Below are 27,373 nucleotides of genomic sequence, written 5' to 3'. Positions count from 1 at the left end.
GGTGGGGGGTTGCCGTTTTCAGGATTGGTCCCAAACTCCGCAAGGACCTCAGGCGCTAAAATAGACCTACTTCCACCACTAGGTGGCGCTATAGCAGAAAAAACGTGTTTGGCCCTATAACTCCCACACCGTACACCGGACATTCAAAAACCATATATCCACGCGTTGCTGGATCCAGCTGAATCACGTGATATAGGCCACGCCCATTTCCGCCTAAACTTTTATGCGTGAAAAATCGCGATTTATCAAAAACCTACTTTTTCGAACTCCTCCTAGACCGTGCGACCGATCGGCATGAAATTTGGCAGGTAGAATCTCCAGGTGGGCCCAACAAAAAGTTAATAAAAAGAATTTTGATAGGATAAAAATTGCGCATATTACGCACAAACAAATTTGTGTAGCTAACTATGAAAACACCAACTTTGCCATATCTCGGCCAAAATAAATGCCATCAACGCCAAACTTTAGATTCTTGTTTAGCATGACCCTCTGAAGGTCACCCACCCGTTTTACAAAAATTGGTCACTAGGGGGCGCTACAAGTACAAAAGGTTTATATCTCATGAACCGCTAATCAGAATTTTACAAAATTTGATGGGTACCATCTAGGGCCACTCCTGAGGCCAACCCTAGAGTGAGGTACTGAGGGGTCAAAGTGGGCATGGCCTATGGGACCCACGTCTACATTTACTACTTACACTAACGTGAACAACTTTACATTTACAGGGTAGATAGACAATGGGTCATGGACCACACCTACCAAAAATTACACATGTAGACCACTAGGTGGTGCTATAATGTTTTTTTGCCTTTAACTCCCACATTCCACATCGCACATTAGAAAACCATAGATCCATGTGTTCATTGAATCAAGCTGAATCACATGATATAGGCCACGCCCATTTCTGCTTACATTTTTTTTCCGCAATATCGCGCAATGCGCAAAACCAACTTTTTCGAACTCGTCCTAGGCCGTGCGACGGATCAGCACGAAACCTGGTATGTAGCATCTACAGATGGACCTGACCAAAAGTTACCCAAGGAATTTTGCTACATTAAAGTTTGTGCATTTGACGACCAAACGAATTTTCCGTGCTAGCTACCACACACGTATCATATCATATCTCGACCAAATTAAATGTTATCAGCAAATAACTTGAGATCATTGTTCAACATCCCACTACGATGCTCTGTACCAAGGGGACGCTATAAGCAATGTTTATTTGTTTTGGCCCATAACTCAATGCATTTCAATGGGGAATTTGCAATTGCAATATCTGTGCCACAGTAAATGCAATCAACGTTCGGCATGCCGCTCTGAGGCTCTGTACCAAATTTGGCGAAGATCGGCCATTAGGGGGCGCTATAATCAACGTAGACCAGTTTTGGCACTTTTACTCAATGTTAATGGGATTTTTGCAATGGAAATGTACCACAGACCTTGGAGCTCACACTTCTCAATAATTGCTGATGTTTGCCTCCTACCCTTACATTTTGGTTTTTACTTTTGTGTGCTCCCCTGGTTTTTTACAATAAACAAACTTCTTAACCCACTTGACAAAGTTGCTAAACCTTCACAGTGGACAAATGCAACTCTTTTCTCTCACTTTTTCAATCCAAAATCAACACCATTCATAGGAGCTGATATCGTGCAATTAAACATTGCAGTTGGTGCTAAGTGGAGCATCCGTCATAGTGTGATTTGTTATGTTGGTGTCATTGATTCTTAATTTCCCACGAAGCACCCATGGAGGAAAACATAAATTGGCGTCTATGACGCCATTTGCAACAACGTGACCACCTCCCCTGCTCCTTCAACCACCACACCTTCCTCCCCCCTCCACCCTCTCGGTCACTCTCTCATTTCTCTCTGCTATCTCCTGCGGTCAGGGGGGCTAAGAAGTTTGTTTATTGTAGAGAATTCTTAAAGGTAGTCCGTATAAGCATGGAGGTGAACTGTTGACCGCTACGTTTCCAACGGCGACGTACCGCAGACGTTGCGGCTTGCGCTTCTCGATATTTCGCGACGTTTGCCTCCCCGCCGCCCAGCTTCGGGTTCCGCTTTCGCGCGCTCCCCTGGGCGTCGGGGGCGACTGGCGTGGGTGGCTTGGGCCCCGTCATAACTGCTTGCAGTTCTAGTTGTTATAATTTTTATCATAAAAAAGCTCATGAAGTCGTCACTACTCAGAGCTAAAGGAATACATGGCTCAATAGAGCTGTGACTCTCTGTCAGCCTGGCTACAGTGCTGAAAATAAACCGTGGGTTGTTCTTATTTTCTTCTATTAGTAATGATTAATAGGCTGTTCTGGCATTTCTGAGGGCCTATCTATATGTTTTCAGATTCTTCCAGTTAGTGGAACGCTATTTACTTTCAAGTTTTCGCGAGGTTTGTTTTAATTTGAGAGTTTGAGAATTATACCAAGGTGCTAGTTTCCTTTGCTTCATCATCTTCTTTTTGAGAGAAGCAACAGAGTCTAAAGTCGTCCGTAGCGGGGCAGCAGCACCGTCTACAAAATTATCAATTTGGGAGGGACTAAAGTTAACATAAGAGTCCTCTGTTATATTAAAGAGATACTTCACCGATTAGCATTAAGCTTTGTATCAGTAGAAACCCGGTACTATTTTCAAATGACCGTGCTTCCCTCCCTCATGTCCCCCTGAGACGAGAGATCTCTGTATTGTGTGTCTGGAAAAAAACCTCTGATGACGCAAAAATTGTCGTTTTGCGTCATCGGAGGTATTTTTGCCCAGAGGCTATGGACTGTAGTCCATAGCCTCTGGAGCCAGTAGTAAGAGCTAGTCAGCCCTCATTTAGAAGAAGTCTCCCAGCTAATCCTGCATTGTACAGGCCGAAGTTGCAGAAACACCTAGCTAGCTCATGTAATCCTTACCTAGCTACTGCGCATGTGCCACTGACAACAAAGATCTTACAGAAGTTGCGAGGTCTCACTCTGTTGCTAAAACAGAGACCTGACACAGGATGAAAAGAGGATCTGCAGTAATGTGCAGTACAACAAAAATATGGTGTTTTTTGAAAATTAAACCATGTAAAACTGATACAATCTCAAATTACAATTATGAACCTGAAAATGAGCATAATATGGCCACTTTAAATACCGACCATGCTACATTCCACGCAAATTCATGGCTGTGTTTATACTCAGTGTTTACATCCCGCCAAGCGCTAATGCTACCAATGCGTTAGCTGAACTTTACAGAGCTATCAGTGAGCTCCAAAGCGCACATCTGAATGGACTATTTATTATTGCTGGTGATTTCAACCACGCAAATCTCAAGAAAGTTCTTATATTCTACCTTCACCTCACGGTGAACCTAACTTACAACAATCAGCGCTCTGTTACAAGTCTACTTATGCCCTGTCTTTTGTTGTCTGTTGTCTGTCCTGTCCCTTGTCTGTCTTAAATGCTCTACTTTAAGTAGTAATTGCACTTTATGTATAGTTTATAATGTGTGTGCACTAAATGTAGCCTGTCTCGTATGTCGTTTTTATAAAATGTTGTTTTTATAAAATGTCGTTTTTATATATTTTAAATGGTAACACCACTTGAGCCACAGTGAAACATTGTTTCGTTTCACTATATTCAAGATTCAAAAAGCTTTATTGTCTAATATGTTGCCATTAGGGGTGGAACGGTACACAGAAGTCACGGTTCGGTTCATACCTCGGTACAGACATCACGGTTCAGTTCGGTACAATGGAGGGAAAGGCAAAACAAAAATGCAGAAGGCAATTTTTTTTTTATTGTGAATTGTGCAGGCTGTACCACCTAGTGTCATACAGTATATCCCCTGAGCTAGCTGCAACAGCCTGAAGTGTATAAAGTAAGATGTAAACAGTAAACAGTACCCCACATCATCTCCAGACTCCATCTGGAACTTGTAAACAAATAAGACAATCAGCTATAAAACTGAAAATACAGCATCTCTTATTTATGAAAGTGCAAATTACATATAATAATAATAATAATAATAATAATAATAACAACAACAAATTCTACTTAGGCAAGACCTTCCCCCACAAGATAAAAGGAAGTATTCTTGCTATTAAGTGCAATAGGCATACTTTTGCCAACTGGCAAATTTAGTAACTTCAGAATAAGTTCAGGTTTTGTATTACCACATTACAGTTAAATGTATTTATACCACAGCTTGCTGTGGTAAACATAAACATGTTACAACACACACACACACAACATAGTCCATATTTCTGATGGGTGAAGTTAAATTAAAAAAAAGTGGTACATCATCTCCTATAAAATATAAAAGAAAATAACAATCTGTGCTTTAGAGGCAGTGTATCTGGTGTATCACAATGTACCTCTTAAAAGGTAGCTTCATTGAATTTTTAAGTTTTTTTTCAGAAACACAAGTTTGTCCACACTTTCACTAGTGAGGGTAGACCTTGTGGCAGTGACTATGTCACCTGCCGTTGAAAAAACCCTCTCACTTGGGATGGAGGTTGCAGGTACTGCCAGGTAGCATTTGGCCAACTTGGCTAGATTTGGAAATATTGTTTCATTGGACTTCCACCAGCCAAGCGGGTCGGATTCCAGAGAAGTGCTTTCCTTGGCTACGTAGGCATATACCTCCTCCTTCACCTTCTGCTTCAAATCAGAATGGTTCCTCTGACCAGTTGCAAAGAGGGAGCCAAAGACTTCTGCCATGGCTGACTTCTTTGGAGGAGGTGGGGAGGATGATGTCTCAGACTCTGGCATCTCTGGTAAGGAAGTAGCTTGTGAGGTTGATGGCCTGTCCTGTGGTGTCTCTGTGGTCTCAGTCTACAGTATTATACAACAAAGACAACAGTAAATGATAGGGTTTTATCAGTGAAAAATCAATCAAATAAAAAACAACCTTAGCATTAAATACATACTTACTCTGTTCTCAAAAGTCAAAGTCTCTTTATTAGTCTCCCTAAGGAGAAATTCGCCTTGGACAGAGAGAACTTGCCTTGCAAGAGTAACAACATAGACACACATCACAGGGTTAAAAAAGAAGTTAGAGAAACAAATGAACATGACACATCTAGGCTACTCAAATAGCTGTGCAAATTACAAGTTACCATATTATAAAAACTGCTAGTAAATATCCTTACAATCCATTGTTAAAAAAAAAAAAAAAAAAAAGTGCAGTAATTCCTTCATTCATTCATATCCATACATACCTTCAGTCACCAATATTCTGCTCAGAACTTCTGTGATGAGATCTTCAAAGACTTTCTGGTGACAGGCAGGATCCAAGTGAGGGAGCAATTTGAACCTGGGGTCCAATGCAGTGCATTTATTTAAGAAATCCTGGAGATCTGGGTCAATGTATCGGATTTGCATGTTGTCTCTGATGGCATGCTTCATTTCCCTGACGATGGGAGCATTGTCGTCATTTAGTTCCATAGACTTCATTATCATTGTTTTGAGTGGTAGGATCATTGAAACAGACGGTGTTGTTTCAGTGCTCAACATTGTAGTGATGGTCTTCAAAGGTTTCATAATCTTAACCACACTCTCTGCGAAGCTCACCTCCTGATCTGACAGATGTGAGGCGTCCTTGTTCTTTACTGACTTGTCTGTTAATGCAGAGTAAATGGCAACTTGCTGTTCCAGATAGCGCTCTACCATTTCATAGCTGGAGTTCCAGCGTGTCGACACATCATGTATGAGGCAGTGTTTTGGCAAGCTGAGGGTCACCTGTTTACACTCCAAAACATACGCAGCCGTCGTGCTATGATGGAAAAAACAGTCTTTCTGATTTTTCCAAATAATCGAGATACCTGGTTGACTGCCAGTGCTTTTTGTGCGGCTAGATTTAGGGTATGGGCAAAACATGCTACATGCGGACCCAGCCCTGCTTCTCTGACGGCATTAACAATGTTTTTTGCATTGTCTGTGGTCACTAAAATAGTTGTTCCAGGCCTCTCTAGCTTCCACTCTGCCACGACCTCCTGTAGCTTCTCAGCTAGGTGAGTGCTTGTGTGCTGCTCATCACTACCGTCTGTAGAACTGACAATTTCATTTCCCACTCAGAGTCAATAAAATGAGCAGTCACCGTGAGATAGCTTTCTGTAGCACGCGAAGTCCAACCATCAGTCGTTAGTGAAACAGAGGGTGCAGCTGACAACTCATGCTCCGTCAACGCCCGTGTTTGGTTGTATATGGAAGGGACTACAGTTTGCCTCATATGTGGACGGGATGGCATGTTGTAACGAGGTTCGAGTACATGCAGCAAATACTTGAAGCCAGGTTCCTCTACGAGTGAATATGGGCGCATTGAAGATGACATGTAAATTCCAATAGCTTCAGTGATTTTTTTGGCCCTATTTGTATGTGTATCTAAAGGCTGGTTAAGCACTGTAGGGAAGAGAAGTTGGACAGTTTTTTTTTGTCTCGTTCCAGTCATTGGCACATCTGGGTGATGGCGTCGGATATGCGTTAGCATGTTAGATGTATTTCCATTCACATACCCGACAGCTGCTGAACAACGCCGACACACAGTCCTCGTCTTATCCACCACTCTCTCACCTGTACTACTGTAACTGACTGGGAAACCGAAGTTTTCCCAAACTTGCGATCTTAAAGAGGCCGGCGGGTCCTCTAACTGTTGTGTGTCGCCACCACTCGTCGCCATACATGTCCTTAGTGCTGCTAATGCTAGCTCTGACTCACTCTCTTGACCGTCGATCTAACAAAAAGCCGCATATACATGTGGAGCTCGAGGCGGGCCTACAGATTAGGTGTCCCTAAGAAATCGCGCAGCTAACAGTAGTTCCGCATTACATTAATTAATTTGCACGCAAGTTTTATTTATTTTTATACCGTGTATTCTCCGTGTAAATTCATGTACCGAATCGAGACGCCCGTACCGTTTCGGTTCAATACGAATACATGTACCGTTCCGTTCAGTGGCATGAGTTTTGTATATGTATTGCATTTGGAATGAAGGATTTGTTGTATAATGACTTTTTAGCCAGAGGCACTGTGAACATTCTTCCTGATGATAATAGCTCAAAGCTATGGTGGAGTCCTGGATGATGGAGTTGGATTTTCTTTCCACTGCTTGTATATAAAGATCAGATGGCTGTTTTTGTGGAATGCCTATGATCTCTGTCTACTATCCTAGCCAGCTTTCTCTTGCATTTGTTTGGTAGGAAGCTGTACCAAGTTGTGATGTTGAAAGTGATGACAGACTCTATCAGTGACTGGTATACTCTGGATAGAATGTTCTGTCTCACTTCAAATCCTTTAAGCCTTCTGAGGAGACACATGCGCTGTTGGGCCTTTTTGTAAATTGTGTCAACATGCAGGGTGAAGGTGTGACGGTGGTCAATCAAAGTACCAAGGTACTTGAAACTTTCAACCTGTTCCACTACTTGCCCTTCTAGTCTCAATGGTGTGGATAGTGGATGAGGAGTATCAAGCAGTCGGCCCCTATGGCAACACAGTTCCTTGGTCTTGGTGATGTTAAGCTCCAGTGAGCTTCTCTTGAACCAAAGTGCCATTGTGTTGATATACTGCTTGTAAGTGGACAGGGAGTTGTCATCAGTGAGGTTGGTCACCAAGGCCATGTCATCTGCATACTTAAATAGCTTGAGTCTGTTGCTGCTGCAGGTGATCTCATTTGTATAGATGGAGAATAGGACAGGTGACAACACACAGCCCTGAGGCACTCCGGTGTTTAAAATAGTGTTGGTGGATTTAAACCCATTTAACCTCACATGCTGTGGTCTGTCCTTTAAAAACTCCTTAATCCAGAGTGTCAGAGTTGGGTTAACTTGCAGCTGTTGGAGGCGGTGCAAAAGAGTGTTGTTCACTGTATTGAATGCAGATGAGAAATCCATAAATTAGATCCTGACAAAAGGAGTTAGGAGAGTCAAGGTATCTTGTTACAGTGTCCAGAAGAGTCAGACTGGCATCCTCTACACCTCGCTTTGATTTATAAGCAAACTGTAGTGGGTCCAAGCTCTCTCCGACCATGGTGATGAGTTCATCTGTAACAACTCTCTCCATGCATCTGCAGAGGATAGAGGTAAGCGCCACAGGTCTGTAGTCATTCATCGCTTTGACATTGGGTCATTTGGGAACAGGTATGATGGTAGTTTCCTTCCACACCCTGGGTACAAAGCTGGCATCAAGGAACAGCTGGAAAAGTTGTGTCATCACACCAGCTAGCTGGGGTGCACACTCCTTTAATGCGTCCCTTCAGTCCATCTGGGCCAGGAGCTTTGGTAGAATGGAGACGGTAAAGATGGAACCCTCTTCTCCTCCACACAGATGGATTCAAAGCAATGGCTCATGTTGTGTGGGATCCAATCCTCAGCAGGATCTGCATTGTTGAACCTGGCATAGAAAGTATTCAGTTCCTCTACAAAGGCAGCAGGATCTGGGCATTGAATTGTGCCAGCATTCTAAGTCCTGCCCATCATGGTGTTCTTCCAGGCATCCCTCACATCTCCCCTGGTGAACCTCTCCATTTTGTTCTTATAATTAAGCTTGCTCTTATGCTTTAGCTCTTTTCTGAGATCTTGGACACGTTGTTTGTTTCCTTGAATAAAAGCTAATTTCTTCAAATTTAGACATTGTTTGAGCTCTTTTGTAATCCAAGGCTTGTTATTACCAAATATCTTGACTTGTTTAGATGGAATGACACTGTCTGCACAGAATGATATATAAGAGCAGATGGACTCATTAAGTGTGATCAAGTCACCATTGCAGGCCTCAAAGAACATTTCCCAGTCTGTGAGCTCAAAGCATCCCCTCAGCCTTTCTACAGATTCAGTATTCCAGACTTGGATGTTTTTTGTCTGAATCTAATGTGTTTTTAATTTCGGTCTGTATTTAGGCAGTAGTAATATCACATTATTATCTGACAGACCAAGGGCAGGACAGGATACATATGCACCTGGAATGTTTCCAAAACATAAATCCAGCGTCCTATCCAATCGCGTTGCTGATGTGACATACTGCTCTAATTGGGGGAGTAATGGGGTGACATCACAGCTGTTGAAATCCCCAAACAGAAACACGGCTGACCAGGTGCCCTGGAGACGGCATTGTTGTAGCATTCTGAAATGCGCTCTGATGCAACTTCGTTGTCAGGGCCAGGTACATAAACAAGGTTCACAGTTATTTGTTGGAATTCACGGGGTAGATAGTGGGGACGAAACGACACCACCATAATTTCATAGTGGCGAGAGCAGTGCCTCTCACGACTGGTGTAGTTCGTTGCCCACCTTTCATTAACAGCCATGCAAAGACCGCCCCTGACTGATTTCTCTGTTCTCTCTGTGTCCCGATCATAGCAAATTAATGTGAACCCATTAAGCTTAATGCAATGTCCACAGACAACCATGTTTCAGTGAAACAAAATAAACTTGTGTTTTGATAGTCTGAATCAAGCTTAACCAGTGCGGAAAGTTCATCCATCTTATTGCGCAGGGATCGCACATTTGACAGAGTGAAAGCAGGTAATGGTAGCTTACTTCCTCGTCTTCTTAACCTGTTCCTTATTCCTCCTCTCAACCCTCATTGCCTCCGTATTCTTTTCCTCAACAGGATGTTCGGTATAAGATCCAGTTGGCCTGTTGTTATTGACTGGCGAGCTTGTAGCTTCAGAAGGTCCACTCTGGCATAGATGTCGCATTCTGGGAGTTGTTGTCTTTCATCCACATGAGCCAAATATACATTTTCTGGCTTTTCTCGGTCTAGAAGGTACCAACTTCTAAAAAAAATTCACATTTCTACTACATAAATGACCCAATTTAAATACATATTCATCTTTCCAACAGTGAAATATCCCTTTAAGGCACGGCATTGAATTAAATCCTGTTGGAATATCTTCCTTACATTTAGCTGTAGCACTGTCAGATAGGCATCTAGTGTAGAAGCTTTTATCTAATTTCGTAGTCAGGTAGTAAAGTCATTAAAGAATGGTCTGATAATTAGGGCTGAACGATTAATTGCATTTTCGATAATATCGCGATATGTTAAAACGCGATTTCCTAACCGCAAAGGCTGCGATTTGATCACATGACTCACGAGAGCAATCAGTCTGTACTCCGTAGAGAAAGCATCAACTAGCATGCTAACGCTACACTGTACCTTGAGCTGATTTCTGTCATTCAACCAACTCTGAGTTGTAGTTTAAAACTTTTACAGCCATTTTAATAAAATGAAGGGTTTTATTCGGGCTTGAGTCTATACATGCAGTTAATGGATACAGGCACACAGAACTCAAGGCTCGGTTGGCAACGATTAGCTCTGATTAGCGGTTAGCTCCGGTTAGTGGTTAGCTCCGTTATAAAGATATGAGTGGAGGAGCTGCCACTGAGAGGGGTAACAACCAGACTGATAAATGACGTTCATCGCTTTCACAACAGCGTGGCCGCGGTGTTTCAACAGTTTTATTAGTACAGTTAATCCCACGGCAAGAACACCAGCAACTAGCTAACGCAACGATAGCCTCTCTGAACAAGTGCACACGGCAGCAACTTCACGAGGGGGAGGGGCTGGAGGCAGATCCTCTCTGTGCACTGTAAAAAATTACGTGTGTGTGTGTGTGTGTGTGTGTATGTACTATATTTTTACTTATTTAACTGTCTAGTGTGTAATTTTGTGTTCATACTATACATTATTATATTATTCTTTGTTGAATAATACAGAAGACAAAGAGCTTAAAAAAATAATCAAATCGAAATCGCAATATTTGGGGAAAAAATCGCAATTAGATTATTTTCAAAAATCATTCAGCCCTACTGATAATTAAGGATTCTGCGGAAATACTATTAAATCTTAAATTTCGATGCCATATGCCAGCACAAGGTTGAGGGTGTGGTTAAAACAGTGAGTGGCCTTATGCACACTTTGACTGAAACCAATTTAATCTAGTAGTGAGTTAAAAGCATTACTAAGGCTATCGTTGTCAACATCCACAAATCCATTTGGTCAAACCCCACAATACATGAAAGCACACACTCTAGCCTTTTCGCCAACATTTTAATGAGGATTGTTGTAGGATTCTAGGTACAACTCATAAAGCGGAGAGTGATTAATTGAGAGGCCATCTGGCCCTGCTGCTTTTCCAGCCTTCAGTGCACCTTCGGATATCTAAACCGTGCTTAATTGTTTATCCAGGCCTTTTTTACTTTCCTCAGACATTGAATTTTTTTTTTATTCGGTCTGGACATCTGCATTAGTAATGTACTGTGATTTGTAGAGATTTTCATAATTAAAAAAAAAGCTGCATCTCAATGAAATTAATTGTCCTTTCGGTTTCCTGTTATTTAATCCGCCATGCAAGAAGTCCTTTTTCCCTGATCATAAAAGTTTTGTTTGCGCCTGACTAAGCAGCAGCCATTGTATGTTATTTCATTATATTGAGTTCTAACAAGTAGTTACTGTTTGGAGAGTTCTTTTCATTTAGTCCATCCTGCAAACTTTAGTTTTCAAGCATTTTCATTTTGGATTCCAGATCTCTAATTATTTCCTGTGTTTCATTTGTTTTCCTGCTTGTGTAGCTTATCATTTGACCTCTAATAAATGCCTTAAAGGCTTCCCATCTAATTGTGGCCATTGTCTTGCTTTATCATGTCTTGAGACTGCCATCAATAAAGCAAGAATAATTTAAGGTTAATGAATAAAGTTGGTACCATAATAAATAGAAAGAGAATTTTGCTAACCCCAAACATGCCCGTTTTAAACATACGTGCAGCGGCAGCCCTAAACCCAGGGACGTTATTAGGCCGATTTTAGGGGGGCTGAAGCTACCCCAAAATTTTCCTAAGCCCCCCCAAATAATAATAAGAAAAATAATAATTAGATTTTTTTTTTTTTTACAGTGCACTCTGTATCACTCACTACGTGGAATCAATCTTTCTTCACCATTCATCTGTTGGTGTCGTCGTGCACTGCAGTCTGTTTTATTTTTATTTCACTAACTGTGAACTGGTCGAAATGGCAGTGTTTTAGAGAGAGGCTTACGAGCGGTATGTGGACGAGCGAGGTAGAGAGTTACCGAAGAGAGAGAGCGCCAGGCAGCATTAAAACAAAGCAGTAAATCGGAGAAATAAAATTTTGTTTTCGCTGATTTATCACTCGAAATTCAACTGTAGCAAGTATCTCACTATCATTAACATTATCCAAATTCATAATTAGAAACAACAAATAATATATCCAGCTACAAAAAAGCCTGCAGACTACTGTTGCAAGTAGCTGCAGGATTTATCTTGTCTTGTCGCAAATCTTTGGTCTGGACTTGCTGCCGCACACACAGTGAGTGATACAGAGTGAAATTGTAAGTTGTTGTTAATGACTTTTACTTGCTTCACTTCAGCTACATTTACTTGAGGTAAAGATAAAGGAATTTTTAGTTGGCTATAGAAAACAATAGTCTAGCTAGTGTAAACAAGTGAAATACAAGAAATAGCTCGCCTAGTAAGGTATCCGAAGCTCTCTATTCTTTACCATTAATATAGCCTGCTGTCTCTATAGTATTAAAACAATATCAGTCCCTAAATATCATAGTGTCACTGTTAATGCTATTGTACCAGTATATCCTTCAAGTCATTGAACAAATGGATACTGGAAGATATTTTAGGGGAGAGAGAGAGAGAGAGAGAGAGAGAGAGAGAGGCACTAAGGCATAGCCTAAACCAGGGGTGGCCAACCAGTTAGGTATAAAGAGCCGCAAAAAAAAACGCACCATAGCAAAAAGCCACACAACACATGCACGTCCACACTACAACAGCAACAGTGTCTTCCAGATCTAATGACAGTCATAATACATAGCAGTTTTCATAGTTTTTTCTCACTTAGATTGACTCAGTGGGAAACCTGACAGTCTTTGTTATCCACAATCCTTTTCAGGTCTTGCTTGAACTTGGTTGTGGCCACTCGAAGCAACTCTCTCACTCATTTCTCGCTAAAGGGGCTTTCAAACAATCGGATTCAGCAGTGAAAGGGTTAACGAGGAAGGTGATCTGTGGCCGCTGTTTTTCCTCAGGTTGCAGAATCTGTCCTCAAAACTCTGCTGCATTATTTTCCATTTTAAAATAATTGGCAAATGTATTGGCAGATGCATTCCAATGTGTTTTTTTTTTACTTATCTGAAATACTGTATGTTTCAGAAAAGTTCAAAACAACAATCAACCAATGACACAGCCCCCAGCCACACAGTAGGAGCCTCACAGGAGCAGGCAAAGAGCCGCATACGGCTCAAGAGCCACAGGTTCGCCACCCCTGGCCTAAACTAAATTATTTCATGATATTTATTATATATGCTTGATTCTGACCAACTTAACTTTCTGCATTCCTTTGCTGTAATAAATTAAACAAGTATGTAGATGTTGCCTAAATGTAGACTAGGCTATATATGAGCATACATACATACATACATACATACATACATACATATGTATGAATAAAAGTTCTAGTATGTATGTATGTACATACATACTAGAACTTTTATTCATCTCGCCATCAGGTTATTAAATTCAGACATACTTTAAATCCTTGTCAACCATATTGCAACAAGCTAGTTCAGCGTATCATGCCTGACTGGAGTAGTGTGTTTTTTTTTAGGAGTGGGAAGGGCAGACAGCATGTTGCCTGTTTCGTCATTTGGGCTGCCCTGTTGAGTGCAGCAGCACTGAGAACATATTTCACACAATTTAAGCTCTTTTTTAAAAAATGAAATAGGATTAGTCCAACGAATCGTTCGGTTTGTAATGCGCACCTAACCGAAAGCCTCGTACCGAACGGTTCAATAAAAATACGTGTATTGTTACACCCCTAGTAAATATCTTATTTCTCTTATATTTCTCTAATAGTCTTATTTTGACCTGCAACTTATCTAATAAAGAGAGGGATTAGGTATGGTATTACTTTACCACACATTTACACGGGCAGATAGCGGTTAAGTCTTAGCCTAAAGAAGACCTCAGCAGGAGCACAGTCTGGTCTAAGTAAATCCCCCCCATGCAGCTTTGATGTATCTAAAAGCTAGCTTTAGAGTTTGTAAGTAAGATTTTGCAAGGGAAAGTTTTGCATAGCTAAGGTCTTTCAGTCCTAGTGACGTCCCTGCCTAAACCCTTCATATCTTCCTTTTACTGCTTGAAACAGGTCCACACCGTAATGAGGAACTGCTCTTTTGTCTTAAAACTCCTGTTCACATTGCTCACTAAATTAGTCTTGAGTCTTTTGTGGCTTTTTTAACATTTCCTCCTACTTTTTTCCTGGTATCGGCTCCCTCATCTCGCTGATGTACTTCTCCATGTCTGCAGGTGTATTGTAGATGGCCGTACGCTCCCCGTTAGTCAAAAGCAGTCTGGCAGGGAAGGTGATCCGGTGTTTAAGGAGTCCCCTGTCATCACAAGAGATTTTATTTAATAATGGATCCAAATTAAAATCCAAACTAGGTCTTTTAACTGGGGAGGGAATAAGATACCTAGGTATATGATACATTGCTTGAGCTACTGAAATGCCCCTGATTGGAAGGCTGTTACGGGGCACTGAGCCGTTAGCTGTTGAAGCTGTTAAAGGTAATGCTTCTAACTTGTACCTATTTACCTCATAACCTGAAAATTAAAGAAAAAGTCAATGATCCTGAGTAGACAGGGTATTGATCTGCTAATTTCAAACACAAAAAGTAATATATCATCCGCATAAAGCATAAGTTTATGCACCACCCCTCATACCATAACACCTGGGAAGTTAGTATCCCCCCTTATGGCTGCTGCCAAAGGCTCTATGGCTAAACAAAACAACAAAGGAGAAAGGGGTGAGCCCTGTCTTGTTCCCCTTCCAAGAGCAAAATATTCAGAAATGAACCCGTTAGTTTAACTTGTTAGTTAGTGCCTCTATACAGCACCTGAATCCACCTTATAAAAATGCTACCAAACCCATACATTTCCAAAATTATGAACATATGAAGAGCCCCATTCAACCATATTAAAACGCCTTTTTTGTTTTAAGAGAAATAGCAGCTATCGGGGATTGTCCATCTACAATGCAATATTAATGAGACCCCTAATAAATTCTGATGAGCCACGCTCACGAATAAACCCTGCCTTATCAGGATGAATTAAAGAAGTAATAACCTTATTTAAGCCTTTTCCAAAATAATCTTAACATCTAACTGCATTAAGGAAACTGGGCAGTAATTCTTACAGTCTCCTGGGTCTTCACCTTTCTTAGGAACCAAAGTTCTCAATGCCTGCCTAAATGTTGGTGGCAGTGTGCCCTTCCCCAATGCTTCTCTATATACCTCTAACAGAAGTGGAGCCAGTTCAGTTGCAAAACTCCTGCGGACTAGTACACATTTTACAACAAAACAGGTTAGTTTATGCATCAGTGAATTGGTTTACATGTTCACAGGGATTTATTTATTTATGATAATATACTCTTATCTAGTTACACAAGGCAAATTTAGGCCCTTTTAATGCTGGTACACTATTTACACTACACATTTACTGTATGTTGTTAATTTGTAGCTATTACAATACATTTGGCAATTATAGTAATGCTGTTGGACTTTAGAAGCAGTGTAAGGGTTATTGTAATATGTTTTTGGGGTGGGGGGGTATTTTCAGTTCTGGTCTGGGTTTAAAAAAAACAACTCTATCCTAGAATATGTCTTGTGCACTGACAAAATTGTCTCTCCCAGATGGTTCCGAATTTACCAAATATCCACCAAGCCCAGTGTTATGAATCCTCTGCAATGTGAGAGACGCTCTTGGGGCCCTTGCTGCAGCCCCACTGTAGTCAAGAACTGCATCAACTATCAAGTTAAAATCCCTGTTATGGTTTCCAACAGTTTGTAATTTCCTTTCCAAATCTATAAGAAAAAATGTCTGATCCTCTACATTAGGTGCATAATTAGCCAGAATTAATTCTTTCTCTCGCCAACACGGTTAATCTACCTCAAATTATTCTTAATTTGTTAAATAAATTAAAATTGCAGGTGCTAAAATACATAGTGGTGCACTGCTACGAAAAAAAGTCAGTCCAAACCAGTGTCCAAGCCAGCATCTTATATTAGCACCAGTCAGCACCAGGGGAAAAACAAATAAAAATAAACAAAGCAGCGAGCATGCCAGGATCACCATTCTCTCATGCCAGGAAGCATAGGCGCCGATTTATGTTTTCCTCCGTGGGTGCTTACGGGCGCACGCCGTTTAAAAAAAAAAGTAGTCCAAAAATGTTTGCATTTTCAGTGTTTCCTCTAGAATTTTTTTCAGTGGTGGCGGGGAGGGTGGGGGGGTGTTGGACGGAGTATGGGCTTATCTGCTAATGTAAGCTACCGACCGTTACCTTGAAACCATCCAGAAAATAGACGGTACCGTAGGGTGATTTAACGTCACCGCTCATTTTACACACAGTTTAACAACAAAACAAAACACTGAGTGAACATTACTAGCTACATTTTTCATGTTGGTTTTGAGTGGTATGCACCCCCACTAACCTGGAAAACGGTTTTAAATCAGTAATGTTAATACAGCGTGTCGGAGGAATACACACAATCTCCTGCAGCGGCGAGTCAGAGGCAGAGGGGCCGTCACAGCAGTGTGGCTAACGTGTTTCTGCCCTATTTCTGATTTTACCGTGGCGAACTGCCACTATGCTATCGAACGCTCATACACGCGCTGGGGGGATGGAGCGGGGTCACTAAAGAGGTGTTTTCATCCGAGAGATGCTGTGATTGGTGGATAGGATATGGAGCAGGGGACTGACAGCGACATAACCAACCACACTATGACAGACGCTCCACTTAGCACCAACTGCAATGTTTATTTTTAAAATGTATGTAGCCTACTGGCAGTCTGGCACACGTGGGTGCTCGGTATTCTCCATGGGTGCTCGAGCCCTGGAGCACCCACGGTATCGGCGCCTATGCCAGGAAGACTATTGTTTTGTCTTTCAGGACACTCACTATTTCAGACTAGACAGACATAGTGCCATAAATTCTTGCACTCTTGGACGGAACAGTGGCAACACTACAAGTATGACACCGACCAGCCCCCAGACCAATTATCGCGTGCTGTTGTTAAGATCACATGCAAGTTTGTAGGTCAAGTTCATAGGTCGTGGGGACTCACGAAAATCTTTTAAACTGACTGTCGATCTGAAAGAAAGACAGATTCAGCAGCTGCATAGCCTATTTCTCACATAAAATGTTTTCAGAAACCCATTTCAGAGAACTATTTTCTATAAGAGATCGTTTTCCAAACAAGCTGACATTATGGTCTGTTTTGAAATCTGGAAGCCCCACGTGAAGCGTTCATCCAATCAGGTGTAGCCATCGTGGTTGTAAGAGGATAGAACCTGTTTTCTTTGCTTGTTAGTAGTCAGTGAAGAGAAACTGAAAACTGCTGGTGGCAAGCCCACTAGTGTGCAATGCTTGGATAACCCTAACACAAGAGACGCACATTGGTCCCGACCATCATAATCGGGAAACGTGTGTCTGTTGGGTCAAAATCGGGCTAAATTGGTGTAGTCTGATCCTGGTTACTCTCCTTGAAATTGTCATGCTTCGTCTTTGTGGCTCTGGAGTAGTCCGGAAATACCATTATGTTGTTATTTCGCCAAGTCAGCTTGGCCTTGTTTCTTGCCGCAAGCAGCACCAAGTCCTTGTCCAAGGATCTTAAAAACTGAGCCATTATGAATCTGGGTCTGCCTCCTGCCCTGGGCTGCTGGCCAGTTTGTGTACACGTTCAATCTCGCATTTTCCCTCTATCTCCAAATCCGCTCCTGTAAAACCTTTACTGCATCTCCTCCTTTTTCTTTGGGAATACCCATAAAATGAACATTATTGCGTCGAACAATTCTCCTAGCCACAATTTTTTCCCAGACCAGGTCTACCTCTTTCTTGCTAGCTGGTGGATTAGCTTGTCCTTCCTTCTCAGCTACTTCAAGGTTCTCCACCCGCTTCTATAACTCATCTATTCTGGTGATTAAGGTGGAAAGTTTAGACTCCATCGAAATGATGGAGCGGCGAATTTCTTCCAGACCTTCCAAGTCGACTGAGATCTTTCTTAGTGCTGCAAAAATGTTACAGATGTCTGCCAGCATCATGTTATGAGACTGTTGCCTGTCAGATCCAGCCATCTTGGCCTTGCATAGCTTAAGGTCCGCCCGAGTGCAGATGTTTCTAATATCCCCATAGGCCGTTGATTTCATGCCTTTAGGCATTCTTGGCTTTCGCTATGTTTCTCCTCTAAGCTGACTTAAAATTTCCTTGGTTACGTAAATTACTGTAATTCACTAATTATAAATTACTGAAATAAATATGTAATTTGCATGCTGTGCAAAGCAAATAAGCAAACAAATAACAATTTCCATCTCATTTATACGTTTATAAATGAGATGGAAATTGTTATATTTTGCCATCAAATATAGTAATTAGCTCCAAAAAATATCACACATTATTTACAAACACACGTGGTCATACGCTGTTAGTTAACTAGCCAGCCACATATGTTTACTAAGCAACATCCCTCTTAAATGAGCTAACAGCATACATTTTAGTCAAAATCGCAGATAAACAGTCAGTATTTATAATTACAAACGGGAAACAACTCAAGAAGAGTGTAATGTGCTGCAGTAACAGCTGTTTAATTAAAGTGCAAACTTACACCATCTACTGCACAGGCAAACTGTAATTTAGATCAAAATGTGGAATACAACAAAAATAATGTGTATGCCCATGTCTAAAGAAAAAAAAACCTACAGCCCCAGCAAGCGTTGGGGCCACAGTCCAGCCTGTCAATAACTATTATGATAAGATCTCATCTTAAAAAAAACATACGGTATTACATACGGTCAAGGCAACATGATGATATTGTCTGTATTGTAAGAGCCCAGTGTACGCCACACAGCCTCAGGCATCAGGTGAGGGAGAAAGTGAATTGGAGAGACGTGTGCTGTTGTCTCTTAACATATTAATAAAATTACAGCACCCAGATGGTCAAAATGGGGATTTGAATATAATTAATTAATTATAATTTGAAATACCAAATACTAATATTATACTAATAAAATGTGGTAGATAAATAGTTGCAAGAATGTGAATTGTGAGAGGCACAGCGCTCGTTGTTCTTCTTTTAATTTCCTTCTTTCCTGTGATGGTCCTGCCCTAGTATCAGCCATAGCTACAACAGATAACTTCTAAAATAATATTAAAATACAATTAGGCCTATATAAAGACATCTCCTGCTTCCTTTTACCTGGCTCTGCTGGCATACGCTAACACAGGCTTTTCCGGTGTTAAAAAGAAATCTGTGACCCATCAGAATGTGTTACTGTAGCGCCGTCTACCTGCCGCAAATCATTCTGTGACTTTGTGGGAAAAATCGGACCCGGGCAGATGTCTTACTAAAAACTATATAAAAATAGTGTTCTTTTCACTGTTAGTCATTGTTGTTCTAACAATCTACACCCCCATATTGAATCAAAGTCATAGCACCATCTACTGACAACAGGAAGTCAGCCTCATGTGACAAAGATAATCCGATTTACATGTGTGGTCTACATGATATACAGCAACATTACATATAATTAGTGTGTGTTCTCTAGCGCCACATAGTGGACTTAAGTTTTACAAAATTTGCACTACGACATTTCCACTGCCACACACTTTACCCTGGAAATAATGTCTCATGCCTGACCCACGCTAAAAGATTTTTTTTAATCTTATCAGATCTTGAAAATGTGAGAGATACACATGTAATGATACATTGAACAGTTTTGTTCCTATAGTGTTTGTACAGCAACAATTTGGCCAGAACAGCACACCACACACTAACAGATTACATTAACAAACAGCCAGAGTCTCCCGAATCTCACAACCAGAAATCTTGTGACTTTAGAGTATACAAACATGGCGGCGATGGAAAAAAAAGGGCTGCTTGGGTGGGCTTCTGAGGGAGATCAGTGCTCAATATGGAGGTTACCTGCTGATAACCCCACCATCCCGGTCGGCATGTTTAATGATGAGCACCACTCTTCCCCGGAAGCCAGGTTGTCACAGTGAATGTAAGCCAACCATGGCGCTAACTAATGCTGTGTTGGCAATGTAGCTGTAAGCGCTCCCAGTTTCCTCCACCCTCTCTCTTCCTTCGTGATCAACTGATTAGCGATATGAGCTCCGTATGAACTGCGGCGTTCCTCACATACAACAGGATATCAGATTGTAAATATTGAAAATGTTTAATATTTGCGATTTGAAATCTGTGCGGCCAGGATGTATTTCCGAGCAGATCGGGGGACGTAAAAGCGCTCGTAACATACCTCACTCCACAGGAAAATCTGGCAAGATAATCTTTAGAATCATCAAAAAATCGGGGCTCTGCTGACGATTGTCTGGAGGGGGAATCGGGCTCAAAATCTGCTTGATTCTCGTGTGGTATGTACCCTGCATATCTCAGGTGCGGAGGGTCAGATTGTTAGGAAATCCACAACTGCTGCATCTGGTGTCCCGTGTGTACCCCGTGCTGGGAGGGGCGAGGGCCCTTTGATCGCTGCTGCAATATTTAGGGCCCGAGCGCCGACAGCGGCGATGTCTTTAATTGCCTTTTTGAGGGGCTTAACATATTTAAAAACTCACCAAAATTGGCGGTCGCATCAAGTCTGGTGAAAATTTACGTATTGTAAGGGTTTCGGGAATAGGCGCACAAAAATGGCTCTCTAGCGCCCCCTACAAAGTTAAAAGAATTGAGTCCCTGCAGTGCGTTTATCGTAGACTCACGAAACTTGGTACACATATGTAGCATGTCAAGACGTACATAAAACCTCATGGGAGCCATACCCTAAACCCAACAGGAAGTCCACCATTTTGAATTGAAAGTTCGAAATTAGTGCGATTTTGGCCATTTCCACGTCGTTCTTGCACGAACTCCTTCTAGAGATTTCATCCGATCAACTTCAAATTTGGTCCGTACCATCTTAAGACCTTAGAGATGAAAAGTTATTAAAAGAAAAACTTTTCGTCATAGGGCATGACCGTGGCGGGGCGGCCATTTTGTGCGTTTCGCCATCGAAACAGGAAGTGGGTGTAACTTGAGTGTACATTGCCAACTGGCTCCAAACTTTTCGGGATTCATAAGAGTCCAACCCTGACGACATATACATGCCGATATTGGCTCATAGTCATAGCGCCCCCTAGTGGCAACAGGAAGTAGCCCTAAAAGTCAAGGTGCTATACTTTAACGAACTCCTCCTAGAGATTTCATCCGATCAACTTCGAATTCAGTCAGTTTCATCTAAATACCTTAACAATGAAGAATTATTAAAAGAAAAACTTTTCGTCAACTTTTCCCACAATCAACAAGAGTCCAGGCCTGAAGACATATACAGGCCAATATTGATTTTTGGTTATAGTGCCCCCCGCTGGCAACAGGAAATCAGCCTTATATGACAAACATCATCCGATTTACATGAAACTTAGAATGTGTGGTCTACATGTGATACTAAGCTGGCCCCTATACTTTAACCATGCCCACTCAATCAGGCCACGCCCCCTTTCATAACATTTGAACCCCTTAAGGTAGAGTCTTGTGTGAGGTGTCATTGAACTCAGCAGAGTTCCTTCTTCATTGGTGATGGTTTGGCCCGCCCCCTATGCTTAAGCCACGTCCCCTTTCATAACATTTGAACCGTTTAAGGTAGAGTCTTTTGTGAGGTGTCATTGAACTCAGCAGAGAGTTCCTTCTTCAATGGTGATGGTTTGGCCCGCCCCCTATGCTTAAGCCACGTCCCCTTTCATAACATTTGAACCGTTTAAGGTAGAGTCTTGTGTGAGGTATCATTGAACTCAGCAGGGAGTTCCCTTTTCATTGCTGACGATTTGCAGTATCTGAGTGCAAATGCACGGTCGCAAGGAGCGCCGTCTGCCAGTAACCCAGAGGAGCGAGGGCCCGTCCAACGCTGCTTGCAGCTTTAATTCTATTCCTTTTTGGATAAAATGCTGTACACTTTGACACATTACGTATCTTTTGAGTATGTGTCAACATGTACAGCATACAGTATTTAATGTTATTTTAAAACAACATTACACATTATTTTTATGTTTGAGCTGATTCATTTTTTTTTTACAATGCATCTGTGACAAGCTCTAGTCTGCAAATGGGTGGTTGAATTATGCAGAAATGGTTAACAAGGTAACTTGTTTTAAAACAACATCAAAGGGTAACCTGGACCATATTTTCCCATGCATTGGTGTCTAAGTGACTAATGACAACGATCTTTGAAATTGGTCCAGTATTGAGCAAGAACTATAACCGGCAGCCGCGAACTATGCTGCAATGTGACCCTATAGGATAATTTATCCTATAGGGTTGCACCATCAATGTTGTTATCACCATTGACAGGTTCAGATTGTTATTATACCAAATACCAAAATCACCCTTTAAGTACAAATTACTTTTATTTTTCAGCTCAATTAATTTTTTCTCACTGAAGTAAAACTTAATTTTGCACAAGATTTTTGTAACATAAGTAATATATCTTGTATGTCATCCTCTAAAGCAGTGTTTCTCAAATGGGGGTACGTGTCCCCCTAGGGGTACTTTGGAGGACTGCACGTGGTACGTGACATTTTTTGCAAAATGGGCTGTAGTTACTTATACTGTCTTTTTTTCTTCAAAGTTTTTCTCTTTTTTCAAAGTTTTTTTCTGCTTTTTTCAAAGTTTTTGTGTCTTTTGCTTATTTGAATTTTTTTGTCACTTTTGTCACCCTAGTGTTGCCTTCCTTCTTTCTACTGTGTTTTTTCAAAGTTTTTATTACTATTTTCGACCTATTCTTGCCTTACTTATTTCTATCGTCTTTTTCCAAGGTCCAAGGCTCACCTTTTTTATCAGCATTTAAATGTTTTCCAGGTACAAGGCTGTTGTTTAGTAAATCTATCGCTGACATCGCTGTATTGTTCCTTTCCTTAGACTTTTTTTTCTACCAAAAATTATTTGCGCTGGTACATGGCTTAAAAAAACTGTTCAAAGGGGGTACATTATTGAAAAAAGCTTGAGAACCACTGCTTTAAAGGATTGATACTAGAACTCTGATGTTTATTTGTTTCTGTCTTGGTGCCCTTAAACAGAATTCCTGTGGTTATTTGCTGCACTGAAACATGTTTTTGGCCATATTTGGTCAACAAAGGGAAAACAAGCATTCTAAATGTTTGACAGCAATTCCTGCTAATCCACTATGACTCAGGAAGATTTTGCAGTTTCTCTGTCCTGGACTTTGATAGTCTTGAACTATCAATTAACCAACTCCAGACAGCAGACAGCAGGAGATTTGCTGTGTTAAGGTGAATTAGCATAGCAGAGTTACCATGATGTAACGATTGCTGTCTCTCTCGCTCTCTCTCTTTCTCTCTTTCTCTCTTTCTCTCTCTCTCTCTCTGCACAGCTGAAGAAGAAGCAGGTTTACGTTGAGAAGGTGGAGAGGATGCAGCAGGCTCTAGCTCAGCTTCAGGCAGCCTGTGAGAAGAGAGAACAACTCGAGCATAGACTCCGTACTAGACTGGAGAGAGAGCTGGAGTCGCTACGCATGCAACAGGTAACACTCCAGACCTGTGCTGATTAATGATCACATAGACGAGTGAAGAGACTATCGTGATGTAGTCTCGCATCGCCAGCCCTATCTCCACAGCACTGTGGAGTAAGGTCTGGCTCCACCACACATACATTCCAGTATAGGAGAAAAAACGCTCTGGGTTGTTTGCATTTCTTTAAACCAATCACAATCGTCTTGGGCGGCGCTAACCTCCAGACGCAGCGACGGTGACACCACATACAATATTAAATAAAGTTAACTGTTCACACAATACAGTAACATGAGCTAGGGCTGCAAGATGTTTTGTTTTAGCATTGACATCGCAATGTGCACATGTGCAATAGTAATAGGAATAGTTGTCGCAGGACAAGAGATGTAAATGCTACAACTTTTTTGCTGCTTGATACAAAAGGAAAACTTTGTCATTTTCCATGATTAATGTTACCGGCCAACCCTTCCCTTTTAAGACAGCCATGTGGGCAACGTGTGTATGTGACACAGTTGTAGCGTATATGGATACTTAATTAATTGACATGAATTAATATTTAATATACCATGCCTTCCATTCTCATAATTCGGAGGTCTTGCTACAGAGAATGGAGATCATATCTCAGGCTTATTAATACTTCACATTCACAAACTCACATAATCAGGTTCTTTATAAATGGATTTATTTATCTAAGAAAATGCACTACTAAATCAGAATAAGCATAAATTAATGAAAGAAAGGAATGAATGGGAACTAACACAGAATTAACACATTAATGGGGAACAATGAACGAAGCAGCCTATGCAGAATGAGACAAATCGGCAGCAGCTTGTCTACGGGAGATTAACGTCTGAAGGCCCTATTGCTATATCTTCCCTACACAACCTAAAGCATCAAACCCGGTTCACAGGCAAAAGAAAGTTCTGACCTACTCAAATGGGTGGATGGATGGTTAGATGAAGACAGTCAGAACTTGGTTTCATCAGCTGGTTGTCTCCCAAGGCGGGGCTGTGTCTGTCTCTTTCTCTCTCTGCGGCAGCAGGCGAGCTTTGGTTGCGGCAGATGGTAACCGTGTGTTGGCACTGGTTCTTCAATTGATGACTTTTCACTAGTCGGAAGTGGTTAGCAGGGTGTCCTTGTTGAATCATGAACAAGTTTCTCAAAGTCTTTTGCAAGCTACTTCAGCGCTTCAACCTTAATGGATCCGTTAAGTCAACGGCCAGCTTGCGTTACAGAAGAAGGAAAGAGGAAGAGGAGAAGAGAGAGCGAAATGTCTCTTAGGTTAGGAGACCATCGTGAAGAGGAAAAAGAGAGAAAGTTTTTGGGTGTCCAGCTTTTTTAAGGGTCCTCTTGTTCACAAGTTTGGTAGTCCCTCCTATCCAATTTACTGACCCTACAGTTAATCTGAACTAAACTTCATCGTTTTGATATCAAATATTCTAGTCTCACTAATCTAAATCTCCCGTAACTGAAACCTAGAAACATTCAGCTGCAAGTACAATATAAACATCAGTATTATAATTCAGCATAATAACAATAAATAATAAAAATTAAATGTAACATCACCAATGAAACAGCATCACCTCAAGGCAGGTGCCACAGACACAGTGAAGAGAATGCTTTCCATGGGTAGTGAAGCTATAGTAGTCAGTGTTTTGGGATTTTTTTTTAAATCTTAAAGCTCTTTTGTCTTTCATAGGCTTGTGAAGCATTTGCATACAATGTTCTACAGTGAAAGTAATCTGCTGAGAGGGGTTGAGAAGTACACACTAATGCAATGTTGAAACAGAAAATATTTATTTGGCAAAACATTACTGTTGTAAGAGTAGCATTCAAGAAAACAAAACCATAAACATAAAGTATGTAAACCAAAAGTATCATAGTTAGAATAAAGAACTCTGTGTGTGTGTGTGTGTGTGTGTGTGTGTGTGTGTGTGTGTGTGTGTGTGTGTGTGTGTGCCCTTGTTCTCCTCCTCCTCCCCCTTCTCTTCTTATTCCAACTTTTCCTTCTTGAACTTATTGTCATCCCCTGCCTCTACCTCCTACTCCCCTTGCTCTCTGTCTATTGTTGGCATCCATTGTTCAAAACAGTCGTTAAGCATTTAGTGTTTGCACGTGAGGAATGTGTGTGTGACCAGGGCCACGTTCAGCAAAACGTTTATTTAAACTGAAACGGGGGTGCGTTAAACACCCTGCTGTGTGCGCAAGCATACTGACTTTTTATTACCCTGAGTTACAGTTTTTTATAACTGCTTACACACGTTTTCAAAACTGTCTCCTTTTTTCAAAACTCTACACACAATTCCCAAAACTGCACACACAAAATACAAAATGCCTCAAATCTCCTTCAAAATGCCATTGCATCAAATGGCAAACACTTTTTTCATAATACTAAATGTTTGGGTAAACCATGTACACACTGTTGTTCTATAATCTAAAGCACTTTTGTCTTTCATTGGCTTATATCTATATTTCCATACAATGTTCTACAGTGGAAGTAATTTGCTGAGAAGGGTTGAGAAGTTTACTGTAACACCAACGCAGTGTTGAAACAGAAAATATTTATTTGGCAAAACATTACTGTTGTAACAGTAGGACAGTGTTGTATAAATGTATACCGCGTTTGTAGTCTTAATGACCACTCCAAGCGCTTTTACATAGTACAGGAACCATTCATCATTTCACGCACGCTGTGGCCGAGGCTGCCGTACAAGGTGCTACCTGCTCATCAGATAAACATTCACACACCCATGGCGAAGCATCGGAAGTAATTCGAGGTTCAGTGTCTTGCCCAAGGACATTTCGACATGGAATGCAGGACCAGGGATCGAACCACCGACCTTCCGACTGGTAGTCAACAGCTCTACCACCTGAGATACAGCTGCCACGTGTGTGTATACAGAAGCATACATGAAAGCAAAACTACAAACATATGTAAACCATAATATCAGTTTTAGAATACATTAAAGAACACGTGTGTGTGTGTGTGTGTGTGTGTGTGTGTGTGTGTGTGGAGGGGGGGCATCACCAGTGTTTTATGCAATTGGAAACTGAGTGAAAGGCTGAGAAATAGCTTATGGTTTTGGAGATTTGGTGTGCTGATTTGCTCTTTAAATGAGAGGTTTCAAAAATCATGTGACATGTAAAGATTTTTTGTGTAAGCATCATGACGTCTCCCGACCATTCTTCACTACGGAGTTGCCACAGTGGGAACTCTGTGAAATTTCTTCTGGTCATCAATACAGGGTGAAAGCGTGTTCCTCATCTGTCTGTTGTCTTTTTGCACCTCGTCTATTCGCTGGATTAGGTCTCTTACTGTAATTCCCTGCCTCTCAAGCTCTATCCTGATGTGTTGTAGCGAGGTGTCAATTTCTGCTAACGCTTCCTTCATTGCAATGCGGACCGCTGATTGAAGCCCGCTTTGTTGCTTTTCCAGGACCTCTTCTATGCGTAGGTCCGCGTTAGCATCAGAATCCTTGCGAGCCGTCGCCATGTTAGCAGAGTTGGCAGAGTTCTGTGCTCAGTTAAATGGCAACGAGGCCTGTTTTTTTTGCTCCTGCAGGCATTCCACTAAGTCACTGTGGTAACAAATGAAATGATTGACGTTGAATAAAAAAGAATAGAAGAACAATATTTTTTTGGGGGGACCATTTTTAGGCCTTTATTTCCACAGGACAGATGAAGACATGAAAGGGGAATGACATGCAGCAAGGGGCCGCAGGTCGGAGTCGAACCCACACCCACTGCATCGAGGAGTAAACCTCTACATATGTGTGCCTGCTCTACCAACTGAGCTAAACTGGCCACAAGAATAGACCTGATTTTT

The 27,373-nt window shown here is 41.3% G+C and overlaps 1 protein-coding gene and 1 long non-coding RNA gene across 9 annotated transcripts in view; one reads left to right on the top strand and one right to left on the bottom strand.

Annotated features, from left to right (window-relative positions):
* The window catches only part of amot (angiomotin), a 150,802-nt gene that overhangs the window by 99,315 nt on the left and 24,114 nt on the right, over positions 1-27,373 (top strand). For all 8 annotated transcript variants that reach the window (XR_004105670.2, XM_031303708.2, XM_031303709.2 and 5 more), the window contains one exon: positions 23,412-23,561. Coding sequence is in view for 7 of the 8 variants with exons in the window: in XM_031303708.2 (XP_031159568.1) it covers positions 23,412-23,561 (150 nt within the window). In the remaining variant the exon portion in view is untranslated. The remainder of the gene's footprint in view (positions 1-23,411; positions 23,562-27,373) is intronic.
* LOC118496589 lies at positions 1,913-26,802 on the bottom strand. The gene is made up of 5 exons (XR_004899180.1): positions 26,576-26,802; positions 25,809-25,818; positions 19,435-19,437; positions 16,583-16,588; positions 1,913-1,922 (listed from the first exon to the last, which is right to left on the bottom strand). It is a non-coding gene; the product is annotated as an uncharacterized LOC118496589 (long non-coding RNA).

This window comes from Sander lucioperca, chromosome 13 (genome assembly GCF_008315115.2).
Source record: "Sander lucioperca isolate FBNREF2018 chromosome 13, SLUC_FBN_1.2, whole genome shotgun sequence".
Classification (NCBI taxonomy): domain Eukaryota; kingdom Metazoa; phylum Chordata; class Actinopteri; order Perciformes; family Percidae; genus Sander; species Sander lucioperca.
The sequence above is the reverse complement of the archived record's forward strand: the minus strand, read 5'-3'. Positions and strand labels throughout refer to the sequence as shown.